Source organism: Bufo gargarizans, chromosome 5 (genome assembly GCF_014858855.1).
Source record: "Bufo gargarizans isolate SCDJY-AF-19 chromosome 5, ASM1485885v1, whole genome shotgun sequence".
NCBI lineage: Eukaryota > Metazoa > Chordata > Amphibia > Anura > Bufonidae > Bufo > Bufo gargarizans.
The window spans coordinates 445,431,806-445,458,717 of record NC_058084.1 but is presented as its reverse complement, the minus strand read 5'-3'; the positions used below and the strand labels follow the sequence as shown (position 1 = coordinate 445,458,717).

Sequence of the window (26,912 nt, the reverse complement as noted above, 5' to 3'; positions counted from 1 at the left end):
AGAGTTGTGGTCAATGATTCCTATTCATAACACAGGTTATAAGTGGTGTACCCCAAGGTTCAGTGCTGCGCCCTTTATTATTTAATTTATTTATTAAATGATATAGAGGACGGGAGTGATAGCACTATATCTATTTTTGCAGATGACACTAAAATGTGTAGAACTGTATGGTCTATGAAAGATGTCCACAAACTACAAGCTAAGTTGAACACTGAGTGATTGGGCATCAACTTGGCAAATGAGGTTTAATGTGGACAAATGTAAAGTTATGCATCTTGGTAGTAATCTCTGTGCTTCATATGTCCTAGGTTATGTAGCACTGGGATAGTCACTTATAAAGAAGGATTTGGGTGTCCTTGTAGATGGTAGACTAAATTATAGTATACAATGTCAATCAGCTGCTTCTAAGGCAACCAGGATATTGTCATGCATTAAACGAGGCATGGACTCGCGGGGCAGGGATGTAATATTACCACTTTACAAAGCGTTGGTGCGGCCTCATCTGGAATATGCAGTTCAGTTCTGGGCACCAGTACATAGAAAGGATGCACTGCAGCTGGAAAAAGTACAGAGGAGAGTGACTAAAATGATAAGGGGCATGGAGGGTCTTAGTTATGAAGAAAGATTAAAATAATAGAATTTATTTAGTCTTGAGAAGAGACGCCTAAGGGGGGACATGATTAACCTGTACAAGTATATAAATGGGCCATACAAAAAATACGGCAAAAAAATATTCCATGTAAAATGTGCTCAAAAGACAAGGGGGCACTGCCTCCGACTGAAGTAGAAAAAGTTCAGTCTCCAGAAGCGTCAAAGCTTCTTTACTGTGAGAACTGTGAATCTGTGGAATAGACTTCCTCAGCACGTGGTCACAGCAGGAACAGTGGACAGTTTAAAAAAGGACGAATTCTTAAATGTAAAAAACATAAATGTGTAGAAATCTGAGTCTCACTTCCTTCTGGGAATCGCGTCCCCCACCTATCCCTTGGTTGAACTTGATGGACGTTTGTCTTTTTTCAACCTTATTAACTATGTAACTATGTAAGCTGAGTGATGGCTGTGCCCGCCAGAGAGAGTGAAGTGGTCCCACCTGTATAACACTGCAAAGAGTTTGGACTGGTAATTTGCATTCTGGTAAGTGTCATTTTAACTATAATCTGATGTAGGAGAAACAGTAACCAGTAGAATTGTCAAAGCAATGTATTTAGGATAGATAGATAGATAGATAGATAGATAGTTAAAAAATAAAAATATAGTAGAAAAAGAAAAGAGCACAGAATATTGCCGTGGGGTTTAGCTAAGTCCCCCAAAGTTAAATAGGAAAATGGATTGGCAGCACTCCAAATATCAGGTAAAAACAAAGCTCATTTATTCGCCCATACGTTCATCAGTGACATTTCAGTCCACCATCTTCGGCCCTTCCTTAAGCAATGATTGCTTAAGAAAGACCCAAAGGTGGCAGGCTGGAATGTCATTACTAAAATCTTTTAAAGTAGTTCCACAATATATGAACACTCTGCAGGTTTGGTATCACAATGCACTTGGCTCCATAGGTTGCCATCAACCACAGTCCATTCACTTCCACAGCAGTTACCGGGTTTTTGGTGTCATGTTTTACTACAGCTCACAGTACATTCCTGGCAGAAGAAAGTCCATTCTTCCGGCTAATTATAGATTGTTTCAGCCAAGGTCTTTCCTTTTGCAAAACTGGCACTGAAATAGCTTTCCTGCAACTTTACTATGTTTTGCTCATTTTCCTAATCAGTTTTGGCGGAAGTTATTTTGCTATTGTGTTTTTTTTTTTATCCTTATCAAACGTCTGGCTTTTCCAGGAGAAGGCTTCATAGGAAAGATCATTACCGCCATGGCCCTTAGTGAACTTTCAAAAATAGACTTTGTAGGTAGTTTTCTACACAGCTCATAACGTGGCTGGAGTCTGCCTGGCATGTATGGCTTTTGTGACTGTCTCCGTCTTTAAGCATCCCTATCAGGGACTTGTGAGCCGGAGGCAAGGGGTGGAAGGAATTTAACACGTGGAGCTGAGTTAATGGATTTTGCTTAATTTCTTCAATGTTTAAAGCTTGTAAAATAACAGGTGCAAACTTGGAGTAATGAGCTGTGCATGATATTATAACTGGACAAGTACGGTCCTGCACCCTGTCTGCAACTACTTTGGCAACAGCTGTGTGCGTGTCCAGGATGTATCCTGTTGCACTATGGACAGCACGGATTGCCGAAACGCAGTCAGACTCAGAGCACCAGTCACCGATAAGGTCCTGCTGTAAAAGCTGGAATATATTTTCTGGTAACTGAAAATAGCCTTGACTGTCCAGCTGACTATAGAGTTTTTTGACAAGGCCTCCATCTTGGTTTGCTAGCAAATGCAAATAGCGTTCTAAATTGGAAGACTTAAGAATATCAATAGCCGGGGAGAAGGATTGCAGCAACTTCCTTCCTCTGAGGTCATAAAGTCCACTTTTTATAAAATCGGTCAAAATACGATTTTGATTGGAGGCACAGATGAATTTACGGAAAGGAATTCCCATTTGTCTCGCATAAAGTGCGGCCATGATGTTGCCAAAGTTTCCGGTAGGAATACAAACATCGACTGGGGAGCCAAAGGTGATAACACCTTGGTCGACAAGATCTAGATATGCGGATGCATGGTACACAATCTGAGGAAGGAGTCTGGCCCAGTTGATGGAGTTAGCAGTGCTTAGACTTGTTCCATATTCAGCTGTAACAAAACCAGTGAATTCTGGATTTGTAAACATTTCTTTAATGGCTTTCTGACAGAAATCAAAATCAGACTCAACTCCCACTGCTAATCCATTCTCTCCCTGACAGGCAATAATTTGTGATTTTTGCACTTGGCTTATTCCATTTTCTGGATAAAGACAAAACACGGCAGTTCTGCGCTTGTCAAGGTCATTCAGTCGGCTGAACCCATCTAGAACGGCACTGCCAGTATCTCCAGACGTTGCTACTAAGACTAGATAGTTACATACTTTTGGGATGCAGTAGGCAAAAATATGAGGCATAAACTGTAAGGCCAAGTCCTTGAATGAAGCTGTTGGTCCATGAAATAATTCAAGAAGGAACTGATTACCCGACAAGTGTCTGATTGGAGCTATTTTATGACAAGAAAAGTTGTCACCGTAAGCTTTTTCTAGAATGTCACCTAAAACTACAGGCGGTACATCGGTCGGATGTATACACCTTTCCAGTATTATCTGAGCCCTTTCCACATAGGACGACTTAACAAGTCTTCTCCATTCACCATCGGTGAGCTTGGGAAGGCCATTTTCAGGAACATAAAGTCCACCATCGTTGGCTAAGCCTTCTATAACCACATCACTGAAAAATTTTGATTGTTTTTTGTGCGGCTCTTGAGATCTTGTAGAAACAAAGGTTTCAGAATCTGCTTGTAGATATCTCTTAACGGCATCAATCACTTTGTCAGCCACAACCTCTACACAATCTCCTGTCTGACAAAGTACACGAACATCATGCCACTTATTATAAAAAGGCTTCCTTATCTTAAGTATGTCGCCCATTGAAAAGCCGGACCTTTGGCCAACAATGCGGTCCACTTTCATTCGTTCAAGCCTCTCAATGATATCCTGTGAATGGACATCAAGATAAACAACTATTCCATTTTTCTTCGTGTGTTCCATGCTGCTAGGGTGAAGAGGGTTGGATCCCGTAAGGGAAATTACACTTCCAGATGCTGAAAACTTTAAAAGGGCTTTTCCTTCCTCTTCTAAAAATTGCTCATCACCAACATCCTGCAATTTACTGGAGACGCTCATATTCCAGGTTTTTTCAAGGACGTCGTCATCCACGTCTATAACGGGGCAACTAAGTTTTTGGCCAAGTACTCTACCAACAGAGGTCTTTCCAGATCCTGGAGGCCCCATCAGGATTAAATTCTTTTCTCCGACCAGAGAACTTAGAGAGGAGAGCCATAGTTTCCTTAGCTTGGAATGTGTCAAGGATCTCGAAAACAGAAACCTAGACATCTTATTTAAGGAATGCAGACTGCAGAGACTCGCCATTTTTAAACTTCTATTATTACCACATTCATTGGTATGGCTCACTGAAAAACAAAAATAAATAAAATAATTAGTCAAAGGTAGAACCAAATATATAAACATATAGACATTAATAAGACCGCATGCACATGGTCACATTACATCTCCACAGGATCTTTGAATTGTATGCTGCAATAAGCTACTGTTCCTCTGTATGACTCCGATTTAATTCAGAAGGATATGGAGTTTTTCTTTTTCCTACAGATGAATATGGGCTCCATTGAATGCCATATTGTGAAGGTAGGAAAATTGCTTTTACTAGGGAAGAATAGCCCTAATATGGTGCCATATGGAGGCATCATAAATCAGAATATGGAGTGCTACGGCAGATTCATATGCATGAGAGAGATTTTTGCTACAGCTGTGTTTATTAAAAGAATGTCTACAGTGTTAGGGCTCATGCACACGACAGTATTGCTTTTTCAGTGTTTTGCGGTCCATTTTTTACGGATCCGTTGTTCCGTTTTTTGTTTCCTTTGTGTTTCCGTTTCCTTTCCCTTTTCCGTATGCCATATACAGTATACAGTAATTACATAGAAAAAATTGGGCTGGGCATAACATTTTCAATAGATGGTTCAGCAAAAACGGAACGGATACAGAAGACATACAGATGCATTTCCGTATGTGTTCTGTTTTTTTTGCGGACCCATTGACTTGAATGGAGTCAAGCACCGTTATTTGCGGACAAGAATAGGACATCTTCTATCTTTTCACGGCACGGAAATACTGAAACGGAATGCACACGGAGACACTTCAGTATTTTTTGCTGAACCATTGAAATGAATGGTTCGGTATATGTTCCGCATACTGAACTAAAAAAACGGCCAGTATACTGAACGCAAAATACTGTCGTGTGCATGAGCCCTTACTCTGTAACAAACTTTCTGCCGTGTTAATCACCATTTACCATCCGCTTACTGACCAGTCGCATTTTTTCTACTCCATGCGTCTGAATGCCATAACTTTTTTTCCATTCCGTTATGTAGATCATTTTCAGTGATATATGGGGCTTAATTCTTATGTCATTTATTTATTTTTACTTCTTTTGCTTTTATTTTTTAGACCCAGGAAAAATGTAAAAAAATATATAAAAATAAGGCCTAGTTCACACGACCGTGTGTGATCCGTGGCAGTATTGCGGCCCGCAACTTGCGGGCCACAATACACGGCCACAGTTCCGTGTGCATTTCGAATCACGGATGCGGACCCATTCACTTCAATGGGTCCGCAAATCCGGAATTGCGGATAGGCCGCACGGAACGGGACCCCTCGGAAGCACTATGGAGTGCTTCCGTGGGGTTGCGTCCCGTACTTCCGTTCCACAAAAAGATAGAACAGGTCCTATCGTTTTGCGGAACGGGCAGATCGCGGACCCATTAAAGTGAATGGGTCCGCGATCTGATGCGGCTGACCAACGGCCGGCGATCGTGCATTGCGGCCCGCAATTTGCGGGGCGCAGCAGGGGCACGGGTCACACACGTTCGTGTGAACTCGGCCTAAGTGAAAAGTCCGTTTTCTAAATGTTTAAATTTTTATTTTATTTTTTCTAGAAGAACAAAATGCTACTTTTTAAAATTATGGCCTCTTTCTGTAACAGTTATTTTGATATATGTTAAAGAAGTTGGTCGAAGTTAGGGGATAACTATTAGATCGGTGGGGGTTCTACCGCTGGGACCCCCACTGATCACAAGAAAGGAGGCACCGTACCCCCTGCAGCACCCCTGAAATGAACAGCGAGGCCAGTCGCACATGTATGTGGCCGCTCTATTCATTTCTATGGGAGTTCCGGGCACAGAACCACATGCATGCCAGATCAGCCGCTCCATTCATTAGAGGGGGGCTGCAGGGGGTACTGGGCCCCCTTGTGTATGGAGTGATGGGGTAGGCTGGGATGGTATGATGCTATGAGGAGCAATGCTTTCACTGACAGCCGGTTCACCACTTTTGCAGCTGCAAACACTGCAAGGACGTCCAGAAACGTCCTTGCAGAGATAAGTGCCAAACGCCTATATGTATATAGTCAACAGGCGGTCAGCAAGCGGTTAAAGACGATCTGCGGCACAAAAACAATGATTTTATGTGGCCCTTTTAAATGGGAATAGGTATTAGTACAAATACTCATCCCCGACAATTGCCCCAATCCTTGGATGATGTAAAAAGGACCTTTATAATACAGCACTTATAGACAGCAGAAGAACCTCTTAGCATTTTTGGTAACACCTTTTGAGGTTTAAAAAAAAATAAAAATGACAATGACAGTTTTTAGCACGACATATTGTCAGACCTGTTCTTCCCCTCCCAAACAGCAGTAATGGTGAACAGTCCTCCTGTTCTGGGTGCATCGATAGCCTCCCACCCCACAACTTTTTTAAAAGTCACTAGGGGGCATCTAAACGTCATTCTCCCAATACAGAGTCCAAGCTATGCCGTGTATTACATCTACACGACTGCTTTTCTAATAATCTTTGGCCTCATGCACACGACAGTTGTTTTTCTCGGTCCGCAAAATGGGGTTCCGTTGTTCCGTCATCCGTGTCCGTTTTTGTTTCCGTGTGTCTTCCTTTATTTTTGGAGGATCTCCAGACATGAAGGAAAGTAAAAAAAAAATCTAAGTCAAGTTTGCCATGCAAATTATAGGAAAAAAACGGACGCGCATGACAATCTTGTGTGCCTCCGCGTTTTTTCACGGACCCATTGACTTGAATGGGTCCGCGAACCGTTTTCCGTGAAAAAAATAGGACAGGTTATATTTTTTTGACGGACTGAAACCACGGATCACGGACGCGGATGACAAACGGTGCATTAGCCGTGTTTTCAAAGTCAATGGGTCCGCAGAAAATCACGAAAAATGGAACAACGGACACGGAATTAAACAACGGTCGTGTGCATGAGGCCTTTGCCAGATGGAAACAGAAAGGTTAACAACATTTCCAGACCGTAATTAGCAGCACTACAAGGTCAGAGATGCCTGGAGAGGTGCCAGCGTGTCCCTTACTAATAAATGGCTGGAGAATCGACAATTCTTTGCATATGACTGTAACACGGTCTCTTCCTCCCAATGGGACGTTACTCAGGGAGCACAATGGGAACCGCGACACCCGGATTGCTGTACAGAAATATATGCTGCATCGGGAAATCTCACTTTACCGGCTCATACACATGGCCGCATAATGGTTCCCTGCAGAAGTTTGGGTATTTTGTGCCAAGAACAGGTTCGGATCCCATCAGAAAAGATCTTGAAAGCCCTTTCCAAAGGTAAACCTCCCATCCCAGTCCATACACCACCAACTGTAAGTGACAAAGTGCAAAAGATATCCTCCATCCACATCTACAGCTGGAACTTCCACCAGTCCGGAGTATGGTGGTCCAGTTACCCTGCCTAAATGAAGCAGTAGGTGAAGTGCAGCGGTACACTGTAAGAGGGCTGTAAAGCTGGTTTCACATAATCAATGCATTTTTGGCATTTCTGTGCACAAGGTATGAATAGGCTGCATTTACACCTACCAGCCACCAGGTGGTGATGTTTCCCTTCCCCATAGGGAAGGAGGAGTTTCAAACAAACACTCTAGAGCAGGGATCAGCAATCACCGGCACCCCAACTGTTCAGAAACTACAACTCCCAGAATGCTTCATTCACTTCTGTAGGAGTTAGAAGAACAGCCGAACATGTCTGCATGCTGGGAGTTGTAGTTTCACAGCAGCTGGGGTGCTCTCCTGACGTGTATTATTGTAGATACCTGTGCAAAAAACTAAGTTAGAGCAGCACCTCCAAACACTATGATATAAAGTACAGGTGCACGCTACCGTGGCCGACATGCAAAAGCAAAGAAACGCTATATGCAGCCGCAAACTGCTCCATGCGCCGGGTCAGATTAAGGAAGCATTCTCACAACTGTATGTATGTATTTTGTTGTCTGCAAAACGCGGATCCACAAAAATATGGGTGACGTCCGTGTTGCGTCCATTTTTTTTGCAGACCCATTGTAACAATGCCTATTCTTGTCCGCAAGGGACAAGTGTAGGACATGTTTTTTTTTTTTGCTGGACTGCAGAACGGATATACGGATGCGGGCAGTACACGGTGTACTGTCCGTATTTTTTGCGGACCTATTGCGGATGAAAAATATGGTTGTGTGAATGGGGTCTAGTCCTAGTCTGCGCGCGTCTTTGTGCATAGAGCCGTGTGCTGCTGTCCTAGGGAGAAGTCACTGATTGTTAAGGCTGGGTTCAGACCTGAGCGTTCGGGATGGAGCACTTTTATGCGCGATTGTATGCGCGTTTACAATCGCGGCTCCGGAACAAGCGAACGCCCATTGTTGCGCGTTCCCGGAAGTCTATGTACGGGAACGCGCGACAAAACGCCCCAAAGAAGCTCCTGCACTTCTTGGGGCGTCGGGCGTTTTACAGCGCGATCGTACGCGCTGTAAAACGCCCAGGTGAGAACCATTCCCATAGGGAATCATTGGTTCTTGCCTGTTGAGCGTTTTACAGCACGTAGGAACGCGCTGTAAAACGCTCAGGTGTGAACCCAGCCTTAATCCTGGGGAACACTTTTAAGTTAGAAAGCAATAGCGGGAACAAGCAATATGTCAGGTCCAGGCTTGGTTAAAGGGTAAAGCCTCATCCAGACATCAGGGTTACACGGACGTGTGCTGTACGTGTTCTCCGCGGACAGCACATGTCCTTATTCATTTTAATGTCTGTATTCACACATCACTGTTTTGGCGCTGTCCACGGGTCCGTGTTTTTAGCACGGTCCATGTCCTATCTTGATCCGTGTTCACAGATCCATCAAGCCCATTATAGTCTATAGATCCGTGTTACATCCGAGTTTCACGGATCATTAAGAGGAAAATTCTTTGAAAATTCTTTTTAAGCTGTGCAGTGTCAGTAAGGCTGGGTTCAGACCTGAGCGTTCGGGATGGAGCGCTCTTTATGCGCGTTTACAATCGCGGCTCCGGAACAAGCGAACGCCCATTGTCGCGCGTTCCCGGAAGTCTATGTACGGGAACGCGCAACAAGACGCCCCAAAGAAGCTCCTGTACTTCTTCAGGCGTCGGGCGTTTTACAGCGCGATCGTACGCGCTGTAAAACGCTCAGGTGAGAACCATTCCCATAGGGAATCATTGGTTCTTGCCTGTTGAGCGTTTTACAGCGCGTAGAAACGCGCTGTAAAACGCTCAGGTCTGAACCCAGCCTAAAACATGGATGAGACACGGACATCCAAAAACGGACCCTTCACGGAGGCATCACTGACCACCTTTTTACGGATTTGAGCACGGACGCCTGCATGAGGCTTTAAACTGAATACACTAAGCAAATGAACAAAAAAATAAAAATAAATGTCTAGTCGATTTAATAGGAACCATTGACATGACAGAGGACTATCCTGCTGGGGTATATAAAAATATTTGTGAGCTCGTAATAATCAACCACCTTTCATTCGCCATTGTAGCGCGGCAGGATGCTCTAGAATATACTCTGTTGCCATGGAGATCCAGCAAAGTTTTGCTTGGCAATTAAAGGGTTATTCCCATCTGGGTATTTATGGAATAATTATCTGCAGGATGTGTCATAAACGTCCGTATCATGGCTGCTGCGTAAGTTAGCATGCTCATCTATTTTCGAAACTCCAATACAAGTGAATGGTGAGAGCAAAATAAGCACAGCCACCCCCACCCCACCTTCTCACCATAGGTGCAGGTCCCAGAGGTGGGACCCACACGTATTGGACATTTATTGCATATCCGGCTATACAGTGCATATGACTGCTGCAGCCGATCATGGGCCTCAGCGGTGATAACCGCATGTACAGCACAAGATCTCGGAGGCCAATGATTGGCTGCAGTGGTCATATGCACGTACATTACGTCATCAATACAGGACAAATTACAAGGAACGGCAGGGACCACTAGACCGGAGGAGTATTGAACAGGCGAGTAATTTTGTATTTTATTTATCACGTGTCCTGAAACCCTTTAAAAAGAATCTGTACTCAATCCTGGCATGTCTCTGTCATTCTATTTTACGGGAAATACTTGTATTCCCCATAAAAGAACTATTTGGGAGCAACTTATTGTAGAACACTGCATTATGACATTATTCCGTTACTCCTCCTGGAAATATATGAATAAATTGTCACCATTCTCATTGTCAACAGGGCGTGTCCCTGCGCAATCCAGTCAGTGCCAACAGTGTCGGACTGTGTAGAGCGCAACCTACTGAAAGGGGCGATGGTAACATGCAGTTTTAAGGCTAGGTCTACACGACGACATTTGTCGCGCGACAAAAAGTCGCGCGACAGATAGGGCGCAACAGTTGTCGCGCAACATTTTGTTGCACTAATGTCGCGCGACAATTTTTATAATGGCAGTCTATGGTGTCGCACTGCAACATGCGACATGTTGCGACTGCGACGCGACAGTCGCAGAAGAATGGATTTTCTGCGACTGTCGCGTCGCAGTCGCAGCATGTCGCATGTTGCAGTGCGACACCATAGACTGCCATTATAAAAATTGTCGCGCGACATTGGTGCAACAAAATGTCGCGCGACAAATGTCGTCGTGTAGACCTAGCCTAAGGCTACTTTCACACCTGGGCTTTTCCTTTCCGCTATTGAGATCCATCATAGAATCTCAGTTTTGTCCCCATTCAATGGAACGGAGTGCACCAGAATGCATTCCATACCGTTTCACTGCGTTACCCATGACGCACACAAAATCGCTGCAAGCAGTGCTTATGTGTTTTTTGCAGGGCAATCTGTAGTTTTTATTGATACCATTTTGGAATATGCCTTTTTGATCATTTTTTACTGGAAGATGAAGCAACAAAAAAATAGCAAATCTGCAGTTTAGATTTTTTCCAATATAACAGATTACATTTTTTATACATTTGTAATTTGTTTTTATAGTTAAAAAAAAAAATCTTCATTTCTTTTTACTTATTTTAAGTCACCCTAGGGGACTTTAACATACAATCCCATAGACTGTACATGTATAGCAGAGGTCGGGAAGGGGTTAAAATAAAAAAGTCATTCCCCAATTAGAACTAGGCCTCAGACATTTAATAGTGATTGAAAAACAACCCGTGATTTAAAAAAACTTTTATTCCAAATGGTCACTGGCGGGTCTTCAACAGGTACCTTCTGTATCAGAGGCAAAAACCTTAATAGCTGAGCCATAGGCTTGACAGTTTTTCATGGCCATTTTTCAAGCATTTGTGCATCGATTTTTAGATTTGTGCATCTGTCCGTTTTTAATGGCCGTTTTTATCATCCGTTTTTCAGGGCCGTTTATTTTTATTATTATTATAAAGATCCCAACCTCTGCAGTGCCCTCAGTACACATAATGTCCCCCAGCAGTAATAATGTCCTTCATAGTAGCCCCAGCAGCAATAATGTCTCCCATAGTGGCCCCAAGAATTAGCAATGTCCGCCATAGTTGCCCCCAGCTTAAGTAATGTCTCCCATAGTGGCCCCAAGAATAATTAATGTACCCCCTTAGTGGCCCCCAACTGTAATGTTTTGCTTTAGAAAATACTCACCCCATCCACTTGAACGTGCAGAGGCAGTCGCTTTTCACATGAGCGTGTGGCGACTAGCGATGAGCAAATCAACTTCGGATGAAACATCCGAAGTCAATTTGCATAAAACTTAATTTCAATACTGTACGGGACGAGAGCTCTGTACAGTATTAGAATGTACTGGCTCTGATGAGCCGCAGTTATTACTTACAGCGCTTCTATTGGAAAAAGTACTGACCCCATTAACCAAACAAGCACCATCATATCTGTCAGACACAGGACATTTTCTTGAGGAGATCAGACAAATCCACATGGCCGAGCACTGCATACTACTCACATATGACGTATGCAGTGTATACACGTCAAGAGAACACGGCAAAGGGATTAGATGCCAGTTAGGTCAAAGTGCCTGCAGCAAACAGGAAAAACTACTTTTCTTATTTCTACTTTCCATAGTTATTCTTATTCCAGGACACATTTTACCAAGGGCGGTGCCGGACCGTGAAGGGTTCGAATATCGCACAGCCGTACGCAAATTGCTATATGGCATGGTTTGAAAAGGAACTTGTTTACGCCAAAGCATTACACGGGGAACATTGCATTTGTTGGCGTTGATTTATCGACTACGTATTTTGCATATGGCGAGACGACACTTAAACCCTTCTATATTTTTACAACTTCCTCAACTCCATTTTGCACTACATCATAATAACAACAAGATCAATTTTTCAGTTACATAAATAATAAAAGCGGATGGGGGAGAATATACACGTACAGATCGCAATCGCCAGTAACCACCCACCGGCTGTGAAAAAGCCCCTCCCCCTAGTCGCAATATCAAACAGTAAAACGTATCGTCACCAGTGTGAAGCTAGTCTAAAGGAAATGACAGCCAAATTGTGCTGATAGATTGTTATACCAATAGAGAACACAACTGGATACATTAGAGAGAAATAAAGAAACAAAAGTAACCCCCGCTTACCATTTTTTGTTAAATATTACCCCTGGATTAACAGAGTTAGGGCTCATTAAGACGGCCGTATGCTGTCCGCACAAATTCAGCATGTCCGCAAAAAAACAGATTGCATTCCGTTTTTTTTCTGATCCATAGACTTGAATAGGGCCCTGTCCTGATTTTCCTGACAAATATAGGACATGTTTAATTTTTTTGCTGAGCCGTGCAATGTAAAAAAAGGGCCCCATAAAAGTGAATGGGACGGCATCTTCTCTGCAAAAAAAAAACAAACTGATCCGCATTTTTGCAGACAGCATACGGCCGTCTGAATGAGCCCTTAGGCTGAGTTCACACTTCAGTTACTTGGTCAGTTATTGTGAGCCAATACCAGGTTTGGGTCAAAAACAGAGGACAGGTGCAGAGCTTTCTACTATACCTGGTCTCCGAGTAGGCTTCACTACTGGTTTTGGCTCAAAATAAGTGATGGAAATAACTGAAGTGTGAACGTGGCCTAAGAACACCGGCCTACTTTCACATCTGCGCTTTAGGCCTCATGCACACGACCGTTGTTTCATTCCGTGTCAGTTGTTCAGTTTTTCGTGATTTTCTGCGGACCTATTGACTTTCAATGGGTCCGTTGAAAACTTGGCTAATGCACCGTTTGTCATCCGCGTCCGTGATCCGTGGTTCCAGTCCGTCAAAAAAATATAACCTGTCCTATTTTTTTCACGGAAAACGGTTCGCGGACCCATTCAAGTCAATGGGACCGTGAAAAAACACGGAGGCACACAAGATTGTCATCCGCGTCTGTTTTGACTTAGACTTTTTTTTACTTTCCTTCATGTCTGGTGATCCTCCAAAAATAAAGGAAGACACACGGAAACGGATCACGGAACAACGGAACCCCATTTTGCGGAACGGAACACAACAACGGTCGTGTGCATGAGGCCTTAGTGTCAGGTTCAGAGGATCTGAAAACCTGACCTAAATGTTTGGATTAAACATCAGGATGCATCCGTTCCAAACGGAACAAACCAGATCCGTCATTAAATACGTTCTGTTGCGCTGTATTTTCTACCTTACTTTGAAAACAAACAGATTTTGAAAAGAAAAGAAAGTCAAAGGGTGACGGATCTGTTTTTTTTTTTTTAGGATCCTAAAAAAAAAAAACTGATCCATCACCATTGACTTACATTGTTTTTAGTGACCGATCTGGTTTGTTCAGTTTCAATGACTGGACACAAAACCGCACCTTGCAGAGATTTTGTTTACTGTCACAAAATGGAATGCAGCCATCAATAGAGACTGGGATGCGGTATCTAAATCCTACCCACAGGTGGAAGCTTTCCAGAACCCCCCTGTATGATCTGCGACAGGAGATCAGAGAATATCAGAGATAAAACAGTGAGACATAGGTGGTACAAAAAAGTAACTGGAAAAAAAAATAAAGAAAATAAACGTTCTTTCTACTCCCAAGCGTATCCTTGATGTGTTCACTGTTCAAGCGTAATAAGAGGGGAATATTCCGCTCACCGGAATACAGGGGAAAGATTCTGGAATCAAGGTATTGATCACCTGTGATGGTAAATACATCTTAAAATGTCCTTGTGCTCTGTTATATGTGGGAGAAACCTCCACACGTACGAAAGAGAGATCCTCTAAACACAAGTCCTCTATAACAGTGTTTCCCAACCAGTGTGCCTCCAGCTGTTGCAAAACTACAACTCCCAGCATGCCTGGACAGTCTTTGGTTGTGCAGGCATGCTGGGAGTTGTAGTTTTGCAACAGCTGGAGGCACACTGGTTGGGAAACACTGCTCTATAAGACAAGGTAGCTCATGAATAAAAAAGTTTCAGCTCACCATCCATAATCAGTGCACGGAGTGGACCAGACCCGTTCTTTGCACAATTGAAAAATTCTGGAGTCTCCATCATCCCAAAAAAATCTGCGTCGTCTTTATTTCAATTCCGGTTAAAAGTACATGGATAAGACTTCACCACAGGTTAACAGGTTTAAAACGCAATGTTCTTAATCATAACCTTCTGATGTGTGCAACACCTACTGTAGGGGGAAATAGTCTCCGTCCACCAATTGGAGAGGAGGAGGAGTGGGAGATGAGGAGGAGGAGGAGCAGGGGGAGGGGGGGGGAGGAGTGGGAGGGGGAGGGAGAGTGGGAGAGAGAAGGGGAGGGAGAAGGGAGAAGGGGAGGGAGAGGGGGAGGGAGAAGGGGAGGGAGAAGGGGAGGGAGAAGGGAAGGGAGAAGGGGCGGGAGAAGGGAGAGGGGGAGGAGAAGGGGAGGGGAGTGGGAGGGAGAGGGAGAAGGGGAAGGAGAAGGGGAGGGAGAAGGGGAGGGAGAAGGGGGAAGGGAGAAGGGAAGAACAGCTATATGTGGACAGAGAAACTAATTGTTGCACATCTAACAATCTACTTGCCACCTCCAACATGATATTTAATATCTCAAATATATTTAATACTATTTTCTGCTAACTAGCTTGCACATAGACACAAAGCTACTCTGCAGACAAGTAAAATTAAAAACACAATGTAAAAAATACAAAAGCGTATCTTAAATACAATCAAAATAGGGCACCTCCAGGAAAACCGCAATGTGTGAACAAGCCTCCTAGTTCTAGATCTAAGCGGTCGGAGACCAATTAATGCCCTAATCCTGGAAGGTGCTCAAATTGTAAATGACTGGGTTTTCAATTCATGTGTCTGTAGATCTTGAAACACAGATGACCCATGCTGACAATGCACCTCCTCCAAAAAGAAAGAAAAAATAATAAATATCCTTTTCCTTTTTTCTTCTCTCTCCCTCCTTTATATATTTTCTATCCAAAGCGGAAACAAATATAGACAGTTTTACATACATATAACAGACTATTGATAGAGGTACATCAAGTCCTAACGGGTACCTAATCTGAATATCCAGAAAGCTTCAAGTAATAATATTTTTTTTCTCTAAATTACCACCCCTAAAAGGAAGTGCCACTTTTCCCCTCCCCCGCGACAGCACCACTGAGATGGCTCCGCCTCCATGGACAGGAAACCTGTAGCATAAAAAAGGTGGAGCCACTCTCCCACCTCAGTGAGGTTTCCTGTCCCTGGAGCAGGAGACATGTAGCTGTTCTTTCTTACAGGGACCCATGGCTTGGAAATCCTAAGAAAGCCTAGAGAGCCATGGGTCACGCCAGCCTTACCGGGTATGCCACCTGAGGGACGGGGGTTGGTCCGGGCCAGCTGCCGATCCTAGGGCTGAAGACACCGGTCCCTCAAAGGAGAGGCCCGGATGTTGCCGCGATGCAAGGCGGCAGGGGGAAACGTGCCAGAGGGCGGCCATCCCTGACGCGCACCCAGCGAGGACTGCGGGCGGATGCCGGTGCAGTGGAGAGTGTCGGAGCGCCAAACCGGAAGTCGCAGGAATGACGTCAGTTAAGACGTGCGTTCCACTGACGACTTCCGGTTCAGGCCGGAAATATAATGTGCCTTATGCGTTCCAGCACCCGGAACACAGTCGGAGGAGAACGCGGAGGCGGCTGTGCTCTCATTTGGGGCTTTGGACGGCCAGGTTTTTTCCACAGTCTCTTTCTTTTCAGAGGACGGTGAGAGAAGATTGCTGCATCTAGAGGGCGCTCCCAGGGAACATGTGGAACTCTCAGAGGAGAGGTGCTGTTCCCTGTGGCATATTGATTTCTTTTATCCTCTATACCTCCAGGGATATCATGGAGGAGGAGAAAAGACCAGAGGAAACGGAATCAGAAAAGCAGCCGGTATAGGAGATGCTTCTGATGGGGTAAGACACAGAGCTTTTATGAAATCACTGATGTGTCCCCTTGTTTCTATTATTGGTTTGTAGATGGCAGCTAAGAAAGCCACATCCAAGAAAAAGAATAAGGAATGCGCATTGTGTAGATGCCCCTTGTCCACTTCCTATAGCAAAAAGTTATGCCAGGATTGTATTGAGAAGACCCTGGCGGAGGAATCCCCTAATTTTATGAGGGACATTAGAAGTCTCATTAAGGCAGAGGTTAAGGAGTCCCTTAAAACATCAAAGAAATCAAAGAGATCGGTAGACAGAACGGATTCAGAGCCAGAGTCTATTAGCGAGGATGATAGGGACGACAGGTCAGAGGATTCATCCTTCGCAGAGGAAGAACAAGAGAAAAAATTCCTGTTTCCAGTGTCTGATACGGAAAAGTTGTTAAAGACAATTAGAGCTACGCTAGAGCTGGAGGACGTCAGGGAAGATAGGTCCGTGGCTGACGCAGTCTTTGAGGGACTACGTGAAAAAAGGAGAAGATGTTTTCCCTTACATAAGAGCGTATCGGCCCTGATAGAAAGGGAGTGGAAGAAGCCTGACAAGAAGGCCTTCGTAAGTAAAAATTTTAAGAGAAAATACCCCTTTGAGGAGGAGGCTACTACTTCATGGGATAAGGCACCAAAATTGGATGTGGCCATTTCTAAAGTGTCTAGAAGATCTTCATTGCCGTTCGACGATATGGAATTTTTGAAGGACCATCTGGACAAAAAGATAGACTCTTGCCTCAGGAATACTTGGGAAGCATCTACTGCCTCCTTTAGGCCCAATATAGCAGCAACCGTTACAGCTAGATCCTTAGCCTTATGGCTAGAAAGGTTAGAAGGTCAGTTAAGGGATAAGTGCCCTAGAGATCAGATCTTAAATTCTCTGCCGACCTTACAGAAAGCTGTGGATTTTCTGTCAGATGCCTCTGTGGAGGCAGTTCGACTAGCAGCCAGGTCTGCTTCCACCTCCAATTCCGCCCGTAGAGCCCTTTGGCTTAAGAACTGGAAGGGGGGCGACATAGCCTCTAAACAACGATTATGTAGCATCCCCTGTCAGGGACAGTTCTTATTCGGACCAGAATTAGATGCCCTGTTAGAGAAGGCAGCAGATAGGAAAAAGAGAATGCCTCAGGAATCTTCTTTTTTACAGTTTAGACCTTACAGACGTCCCTTTCAGAATGTCCCCAGATCTCAGGGAAGAAGACAGCCGGGAGATAGAGATCAGTTTCCCAGGCCCAGGGGGTCAGGAGGTAGAGGTTTCATGTTTGGAGGTTCCTCCTCCTCTCAGAAGGACAAACTTTCAAAAAAATGACGCCAGACTACAGGTAGGAGGGAGACTAAGGTTCTTTCCCTCTGCCTGGAGAGAGGTCGCAGGAGAGTGGGTAACCAACATTGTAACAGAGGGCTTAAGGCTGCAGTTCCGGAGTCATTGTCCTCAGAGGTTCGTGGTGACAAAAGAATCCAGAAAGTTGTCAGAGGAGGTAGATCAACTGTTAGGGAAAAGTGTGTTAGTTCCGGTACCAAGGGCAGAATAGGGAGTGGGTTTCTACTCTACTCTGTTCTTGGTCAAAAAGCCGGACGGATCCTACCGAACGATTATAAATTTGAAACATTTGAACAAATACCTAGTGATAAAAAAGTTCAAAATGGAGACCATAAAATCTGCGACTCATTTAGTTTTTCAGGGTTGCTTCATGGCGGTGGTGGATTTAAAAGATGCATATCTACATATCCCGATGCATCCTCTTTTTCAGAAATTCCTAAGGGTAGCGGTTACAGAGGGCAACGGTATCAGACACCTTCAGTTTCAGGCTATGCCCTTCGGCCTATCTACAGCTCCGAGAACCTTTACCAAGGTGATGGCGGAGGTAGCGTCCTTCATTCGAAAAGAGGATATCTTGTTCCTACCTTATCTAGACGACCTCTTGATTATTGCAAAATCGCAGGAAACATGTCAAAAATCGGTCCAAACAGTGATTCGGATCCTGGAGCATCTGGGTTGGATGATCAATTTAAAAAAATCCAGGTTGGAACCCAGCACAAGCCAGATATTTCTGGGACTTCGGTTGGACTCTGTGCGACAAAAGACTTTTCTTCCAGCGGAGAAGATAGTAAAAATCCAGAACGAAGCCCGGAGGGCCCAGGAGAACCCGAGGATGTCAGTCCGAAAGGCAATGTCATTGCTAGGGTTAATGACTGCCTGTATTCCAGCAGTCCGCTGGGCTCAATTTCATTCGAGAATATTACAGTGGGAAATTTTGAATTGGACAAAACAAAAGAGATAACCTTAGACTCTCAGATATGTCTCAGCCAAAGGACTCTGATCTCCCTCAGTTGGTGGTTGGAGGTAGGAAACTTAGACCAGGGTATCCCGTGGAATTACCCCGATCCAGTAGTAATCACTACAGACGCCAGCCCTTGGGGATGGGGTGCACATTTCCGAGGTCAGTTGAGGCAGGGAATCTGGTCCCCGTTGCAGAGACAGTTCTCGTCCAACAGGAAAGAATTGAGGGCAGTATTGTTGGCTTTACGGACAGCCCTTCCAGAACTCCAGCACCAGCATGTCAGAGTCATGTCGGACAACAGAACAGTAGTATCGTACCTGAACCGCCAGGGAGGTACCAGATCCCCATCTTTAATGAGGGAGGCAGAGATGATATTCTCGGAGTTCGAGGAGAAATTAACCCACATATCCGCTCTACACATAAGGGGGAAAGAAAATGTCCAGGCCGACTTCCTAAGCCGTCATCGTTTAAAGCAGGGGGAGTGGTCCCTAGACCCGTCTATATTTGTAAAAATTGTGGATCTATGGGGTGTACCGGAAATAGATCTATTTGCCACCAGGGAGAACAGGCAGGTAGAGAGAATTTGCTCCCTCAGTCCCTGCGAATCCCCATATGGGGTGGATGCCTTCCTCCTGGAATGGAAATTCCATCTGGGATATGCCTTTCCTCCTCTTCAGCTCCTACCCAGAGTTCTCAGAAAGATAAGGGAAGAAAGGTCAGACATGATAGTCATCGCCCCCTTTTGGCCAAGGAGAGCCTGGTTCTCTCTTCTCAGATCCATGTCGATAGCGGAACCGTGGGTTCTTCCCGACATTCCGAACCTCCTGAGGCAGGGTCCAGTAATGCATCCAGAAATAGGATCCTTACATCTTACGGCATGGAGATTGAGAAGGTGCACCTGATTAGGAAAGGCTTCTCGGAAGCCCTGACCTCCACCATTCTTAGTAGCAGAAAGAAGGTGACTAATACTATTTATGCAAGAATATGGAAGAGATTCCTTTCCTTTTCAGGTCTCGGACACCGATGTTTGGCCAGAGAGTATTTCCACCAGACAGGTCTTAGAATTTTTGCAAAGGGGTCTGTCCTTAGGATTGGCCAAAAGCACTCTGAAAGTTCAGGTTTCGGCCCTCTCAGGCTTAAGTGGTAGAAGCCTGGCCATGGATCCCTGGATAGTCAGGTTCTTCAAGGCAGTTGATAGGGTTGCACCTGTTAGGGGCCCCAGGTTTCCCCCCTGGGACTTAAACTTAGTCTTAAAAGCTTTGACCAGTCCCCCCTTTGAGCCCATTGAGGAGTGTTCTATTAAAAATCTTACATTGAAGTTGGTTATGTTAATAGCATTAACTTCAGCACGTAGAGTTAGCGAGCTTCAGGCACTGTCTATCAACTCCCCGTTTATGTCCATACGTGAGGATAGAGTAATTCTTAGAACAGATCCAAAGTTCATCCCCAAGGTACCTTCTAAGACTAACAGGTTGCAGGAAATCATCTTGCCAGTCTTTTTTCCAGACCCAAAATCTGAGGAAGAAGATAGATGGCACTTATTGGATGTAAGAAGGTGCCTGATCCAGTACCTGGAGAGATCAAAGGATTGGAGAAAATCCTCTTCCTTGTTAGTGTTATACGCTGGGGCTCGAAAAGGTAATACTGCCTCCAAAAGTACCATCGCTAGGTGGATATGAGAGCTAATTTCCCTAGCCTACTCTTGTTCTGGTCTTTCTCCTCCACTGTCCTTGAAGGCTCACTCTACTAGGGCAATGTCTACCTCCTGGGCAGAGAGGTCTAACGTCTCTATTGACCAGATCTGCAGGGTGGCCACGTGGGCTTCTCCCTCTACCTTCTATAAGCACTATAGACTTCAGCTCGACTCTGATTCTGACCTCCTTTTTGGTACTAAGGTGTTAGAAGTGGTCACCCTCCCTTGAATTCTACGTAATCTCTCTCAGTGGTGCTGTCGTGGGGGAGGGGAAAAATGATGATTACACTTACCGGTAATCGGATTTTCCTGACTTCACGACAGCACCCGTCTAATTCCCTCCCTAAGGTGGTGGTTGGTGGAAAAATTCACGTGGTGTGATGCAAAAAAAAAAAGACGTATATATTGTGTTAACCTAAAGGAGAGTCCCTCTCATGCTCTGTAAACCCACTGAGGTGGGAGAGTGGCTCCACCTTTTTTATGCTACAGGTTTCCTGTCCATGGAGGCGGAGCCATCTCAGTGGTGCTGTTGTGGGGTCAGGAAAATCCGATTACCGGTAAGTGTAATCATCATTTTCTCAATTGCATATACCCGAAAACTATCCACATTTCTGTTATGTTTGGTAATAAAGTGATTTGCTGCACTAGATAATCCTGTGCCTTGGGGATTGGCTATATAGTTTAGGTGTTCGCGTATCCTAGTTTTGAACTGCCTACCAGTGCCGCCTATATACATTGTCACAACTTGTGCATCTTATGACATATATGACCCCGGTATTAGGGAGCAGTGATGGCCAGTTCACCGTGTTGGCTCGCGAACACATGCGGGCTGCCATCTTAAATCACAAGTCTGACAATGCACAGGTAAGCCCTTACCTGTGCCTGCGCCACGAGCCGGTCTGAAACAAATGCGGTCAGCGGGAGCAGGCAGTTCCGAGAACAGCCCGATGAAGGCTCCCGGTGACTGCATTTGTTTCAGACCGGCTCGTGGCGCAGGCACAGGTAACGGCTTACCTGTGTATCGTCAGACTTGTGATTTAAGATGGCAGCCCGCATGTGTTTGCAGGCGAACACAGTGAACTGGCCATCACTGTAAGGCCTCATGCACACGACAGTTTTTCTCGGTCCGCAAAAAGGGGTTCCGTTGTTCCGTGATCCGTTTCCGTGTGTCTTCCTTTATTTTTGGAGGATCACCAGACATGAAGGAAAAAACAAAAGTCTAAGTCAAGTTTGCCATGCGGACGCGTGGACAATCTTGTGTGCCTCCGCGTTTTTTCACGGACCCTATTGACTTGAATGGGTCCGCGAACCGTTTTCCGTGCAAAAAATAGGACAGGTTATATTTTTTTGATGGACTGAAACCACGGATCACGGACGCGGATGACAAACGGTGCATTAGCCGAGTTTTCAACGGACCCATTGAAAGTCAATAGGTCCGCAGAAAATCACCAAAAAAACGGAACAACGGACACGGAATGAAACAATGGTCGTGTGCATGAGGCCTTAGGGAGACTATTTCCCCCTACAGTAGGTGTTGCACACGTCAGAAGGTTATGATTAAGAACATTGCGTTTGTCACATGTTAACCTGTGGTAGAGTCTTATCCATGTACTTTTAACCGGAATTGAAATAAAGACAACGCTGATTTTTTCGGATGCTGGAGACTCCAGAATTTATAAGACAAGGTAATCTGCTGCTCCCAATCCACCATCATTTTCATAAGTGCAGGCAGGGGCGTAACTGCAACTGCTATGGGGCCCAGGGCAAGAGGGGGCCCAGTCTTAGTTGGGATTATGTCCTCTTCTACTGGAGGTGAACACTTGCTCAGGACTCTACCTTCTAAGGCTACATGCACACGCCCGTATTTTGTTTCAGTGTCCGATCCGTTTTTTTTGCGGATAGGATGCAGGACCCATTCCTTTCAATGGGTCCGCAAAAAACACGGACAGCACACCGTGTGCTGTTCGCATCAGTATGTCCGTTCCGTTGCTCCAGTGCGCCGGATGCGTTCAGTGAAACTCGCACCATTTTGCAAGCAAGTTCAGTCAGTTTTGTCTGCGATTGCGTTCAGTGCAATGTGTTTTGAATGCGTTTTTCACGCGCGTGATAAAAAACGGAAGGTTTACAAACAACATCTCTTAGCAACCATCAGTGAAAAACGCATCGCACCCGCACTTGCTTGCGGATGCAATGCGTTTTTCACGCAGCCCCATTCTCTTCTATGGAGCCAGGGCTGCGTGAAAAACGCAGAATATAGAACATGCTGCGATTTTCACGCAACGCAGAACTAATGCGTGAAAAACAACGCTCATGTACACAGCCCCATTGAAATGAATGGGTCAGGATTAGAGATGAGCGAACTTCTGTTTTAAGTTCGGCGTCTAAAGTTCGGGGGCGGGTTAGCGGAGAATCCCGATCTGGAACCGGATATGGATTCCGACTTCCGTTGTGGTCCGTGGTAGCGGAATCAATAATGGCCGATTATTGATTCCGCTACCACGGACCACAACGGAAGTCGGAATCCATATCCGGTTCCAGATCGGGATTCTCCGCTAACCCGCCCCCGAACTTTAGACGCCGAACTTAAAACAGAAGTTCGCTCATCTCTAGTCAGGATTCAGTGCGGGTGCTGTGCGTTCACCTCCCGCATTGCACCCGCGCGGAAAACTCGCTCGTGTGAAAGGGGCCTTAATGTGAGGCACATGCAGGTCCAAATTGATAAAACAATGTGCCTCATATTAACAGCATGTACCTGATGCCATTAACCCCATGTTGTCCATTAAGTTAAGCGGGGTACTTGACGAGGTTTCTATTAATATGTGGCACATGGTTTCATCAATTTAGACTCCATGTGCCTCACATGAATAGCCAGTAACCTGATCATACTGTACTACCCAACACCAGCCTACACATTAACCCCATGCTGCTCAATGTCCATTATGTCAGGAAGTACTTGCTGGTGTTACTATTAATATGAGGCACATGGCTTTATCAATTTAGACCTCTATTTGCTTCACATTAATAGTAAGTGACCCCATCAAGTACCTCCTCACATAATGGGCAATTGATACTTTGCAAAAAGTAAAAATTAAAAAATACTCACACGTTAACCCCATGCAACATATTAGCTGAATACCGTATTTTTCGCCCCATAAGACGCACTCCCCCCCCCCAAAATATGGGGGGAAATGCCCCTGCGTCTTATGGGGCAAATGCTGCCATTTTACATCGCAGACTGCGATGTATCAGCGGGGAGGGATGAGGCGCTGGAGTCTGGGAACTTGCAGAGGGGGGGGAACTTGCAGAGGGGCTTACCCTTACTCTTAATAACTTTAACTAAAGTTGCGCTCTCCCCTGTATCAGCACTTACTAACGAGCATCCGGAGCAGGCAGAGCGGCTGGCAGCGTTACGTCACTCACTGACGTCGCGTGCCTGCTCCTCCCACTTCATGAATGAAGAAGGCGGAGCAGGCACGCGACGTCAGTGAGTGACGTAACGCTGCCAGCCGCTCTGCCTGCTCCGGATGCTCGTTAGTAAGTGCTGATACAGGGGAGAGCGCAACTTCTGTTAAAGTTATTAAGAGGTTAAGGATCACTGTTTAGAAATACTGTTGTGAGCTGCAGGGCCCGGTGTATTGGTGGGACAATGTTATGGGGGGGAATCTGTGGATCACACATATATAGCAGTGCCGTCCACAGATGCCCCTCCCCATAAAAGTGCCATCCACAGATGCCCCTCCCCATAAAAGTGCCATCCACAGATGCCCCTCCCCATAAAAGTGCCATCCACAGATGCCCCTCCCCATAAAAGTGCCATCCACAGATGCCCCTCCCCATAAAAGTGCCATCCACAGATGCCCCTCCCCATAAAAGTGCCATCCACAGATGCCCCTCCCCATAAAAGTGCCATCCACAGATGCCCCTCCCCATAAAAGTGCCATCCACAGATGCCCCTCCCCATAAAAGTCCCATCCACAGATGCCCCTCCTCATAAAAGTGCCATCCACAGATCCCCCATAACAGTGCATCATCCACCGATCCCCCATAATAGTGTCATGCACAGACCACCATTAGTTCAAAAGCACACCTTTTGGTTAAAAATAATTTTTTTTCTTATTTCCTCCTCAAAAACTTAGGTGCGTCTTATAGGGCGAAAAATACGGGTAGTTTCCCGTAACCATATGTGGTCTCTTTGTTAGATAGGTATATGTAACCATATTTATTTCTCTGTGGAAATCATGAAATAGAGTGGACTTTCATTACCAAGGTTAAGATATTGGGTGACTATTAGTGTTGAGTGAAGCGAGCTTTGGTTCCTAGATCCAAAGTTGCTTCGGTCAAAACTTAGTTTGAATGTTGTACGGAGATCCGTCTCCGTACAGCGATTAAATGTATGGGCTCTGGCGAGGTGAATTCGTTATCTAAGAAGTCGAGATTTCGGTGAATAACTTCGGACTTCAATTTTTAAACTTGAAAAACCTATATTAAAACTTAAATCCGAAGTCGATACCGAGGTACCAGCCGGTACCAAAGCCGACTTCAGGATTCAAGTTTTAAAATGGCTTTCAAGTAATAGAATCTATTATGTAAGTTATTCAACGAAGTCTCGCGCGACTACGGGAGTAATGAATTTTACCTCGCCAGAGCATTCAAACGAAGTTTTGGCCGAAGGAACGCTAGTGACTATTGTAGGACTCCTTATGTATTGATGTCATCAACTGGCGCCAGGCGGGTGATTTAAAAGAATTGTTTGCACCGTGGGACTTGCACATGTTTGAAGAAGGCTCATACTAGAGCCGAAACACGTGACATGTACGTTATAATTTGGCAATTAATCTGAACATACTGCAAATCTACCAGTGAGGCTTTACTTCAGCGATGGGGCTATACAGACACAGCTCAGTGGCTATAAAATTTTTAGATTTCAAGCAATTACAAAAGTATTCAGATCCAGGTGCTTTTTTTTAAAATCTATAAATATTTTTCGTGGCAGAACCTCTATAAGGGGTTCTCGGGGACTATGCTAAAAAAAATAAAAATAATAAAAATCTATTTAACTTGCGGATAAAGGATGATTGGCGAATTACTGACTACTCCAAAGTAGTGTCTCTGCATGGTCTGGCATAGGCAGCAATGACTAGATAGTGTCAGACCATGTAGGGACACCCCCCCATCTGGTAATACCCATCTGGACCGTCATTGCAAATTTCCTAGCACAACATAATAACAGATGCTCCAGAATTGTTATGACATGAGGAATGCAAGTAGTTACTACAGCAGACGCGTCAGGAGATGGATAGATCATCAGCATCTGATCGGCAGGAGTCCGACACCCGGGACCCCCGCCGATCAGCTGTTTGAGAAGTCAGCGGCGCTGACAGTAGCGCCGCGGCCTTCTCGCTGTTTACCGCAGGCCCAGTGACAGTGACTAGTATCAATGGCCTGGGCGGGGCTAAGCTCTGTTCACTTAAATGGAGCTTAGCCCCGCCCAGGCCAGTGATACTAGTCGTGACGTCACTGGGCTTGAGGTAAACAGCGAGAAGGCCGCGGCGCTACTGCCAGCGCCGCTGCCTTCTCAAACAGCTGATCGGCGGGGGTCCCGGTGCTGGACCCCCGCCGATCAGATGCTGATGATTAGTGTTGAGCGAACTTGTGTTTTAAGTTCGGCGTCTAAAGTTCGGGTTATCGAAGTATCCCGTTATGGATTCCGCTACCACGGACCATAACGGAATTTAAAATCCTTAACGGGATACTTCGATAACCTGAACTCGAACTTTAGACGCCGAACTTAAAACACAAGTTCACTCAACACTACTCCAGAGGATAGATCATCAGTCAGCACCCCTTTAAGTGTGTCTTTCTGTAATCTAAGCAACACCTTAACCTCCAACTAATGCACTGCAACAAAGTATCATTGTATTTATACTTTCTATACATATAATGGAACAGGATAATGGTTGCCTGGAGGCCAGCTATCTGTGCTCCTTACCTGCGGACCTGAGGCTGTTTACATCTGCACTGTCAGCAGCACAAGGCAGGTCTCCGCTCCTCCCTCCTCCTTGCCTGCCGCAGACGCCTTCCCAGCATGCCTCACTTTACTTGAATTAAAAGGGAAACGTCTTAAAGAGGCAATGCTTCCTGAGCTGCCAGGCTGCAGATAGACCAGCAAAATGCACTCAGCCGGAAGCTCAGGACTGGATCATAAAAGGGAGAGAAAGTATAAAGGGCAGATACGAATTTTCCCTTTTTTAAAAAAAAAAATTCATTCCCGATTTTGACTTTCAAAACTGCATGCAGAAACCTGACCGTGTGACCTTACCCTTACACTGTTCTGTACTGACCAAGAGAACAGATATGAAACACCAGTCCAGCTCACCTGTGGGTAAGGCCTCATGCACACGGCCGTATGTATTTTGGGGTCCGCAAAAAATATGGACGACATCCGCGTGCATTCCGAATTTTGCAGAACAGGTGACCCCTAATAGAACAGTCCTATCCTTGTCCGTAATGTTCTATTTTTTTTGCAGAACGGAAATACAGAAACGGAATGCACACGGAG

At 45.1% G+C, this 26,912-nt stretch overlaps 1 protein-coding gene across 1 annotated transcript; it reads right to left on the bottom strand.

Moving 5' to 3' along the window:
- Nucleotides 1-1,347: 1,347 nt before the first annotated feature.
- On the bottom strand, nt 1,348-26,416 carry THNSL1 (threonine synthase like 1). Its single transcript, XM_044293435.1, has 2 exons — nt 26,343-26,416; nt 1,348-4,099 (listed from the first exon to the last, which is right to left on the bottom strand). Exon 2 carries the CDS (start codon nt 4,056-4,058, stop codon nt 1,872-1,874), a length of 2,187 nt encoding a protein of 728 aa, XP_044149370.1. The 5' UTR covers nt 4,059-4,099; nt 26,343-26,416; the 3' UTR covers nt 1,348-1,871.
- Between the last annotated feature and the right edge of the window lie 496 nt (nt 26,417-26,912).

What these genes read in the sequence shown, in the direction of transcription:
- THNSL1 (XM_044293435.1), bottom strand. Translation starts at nt 4,058, where the DNA reads ATGGCGAGTCTCTGCAGTCTGCATTCCTTAAATAAGATGTCTAGGTTT.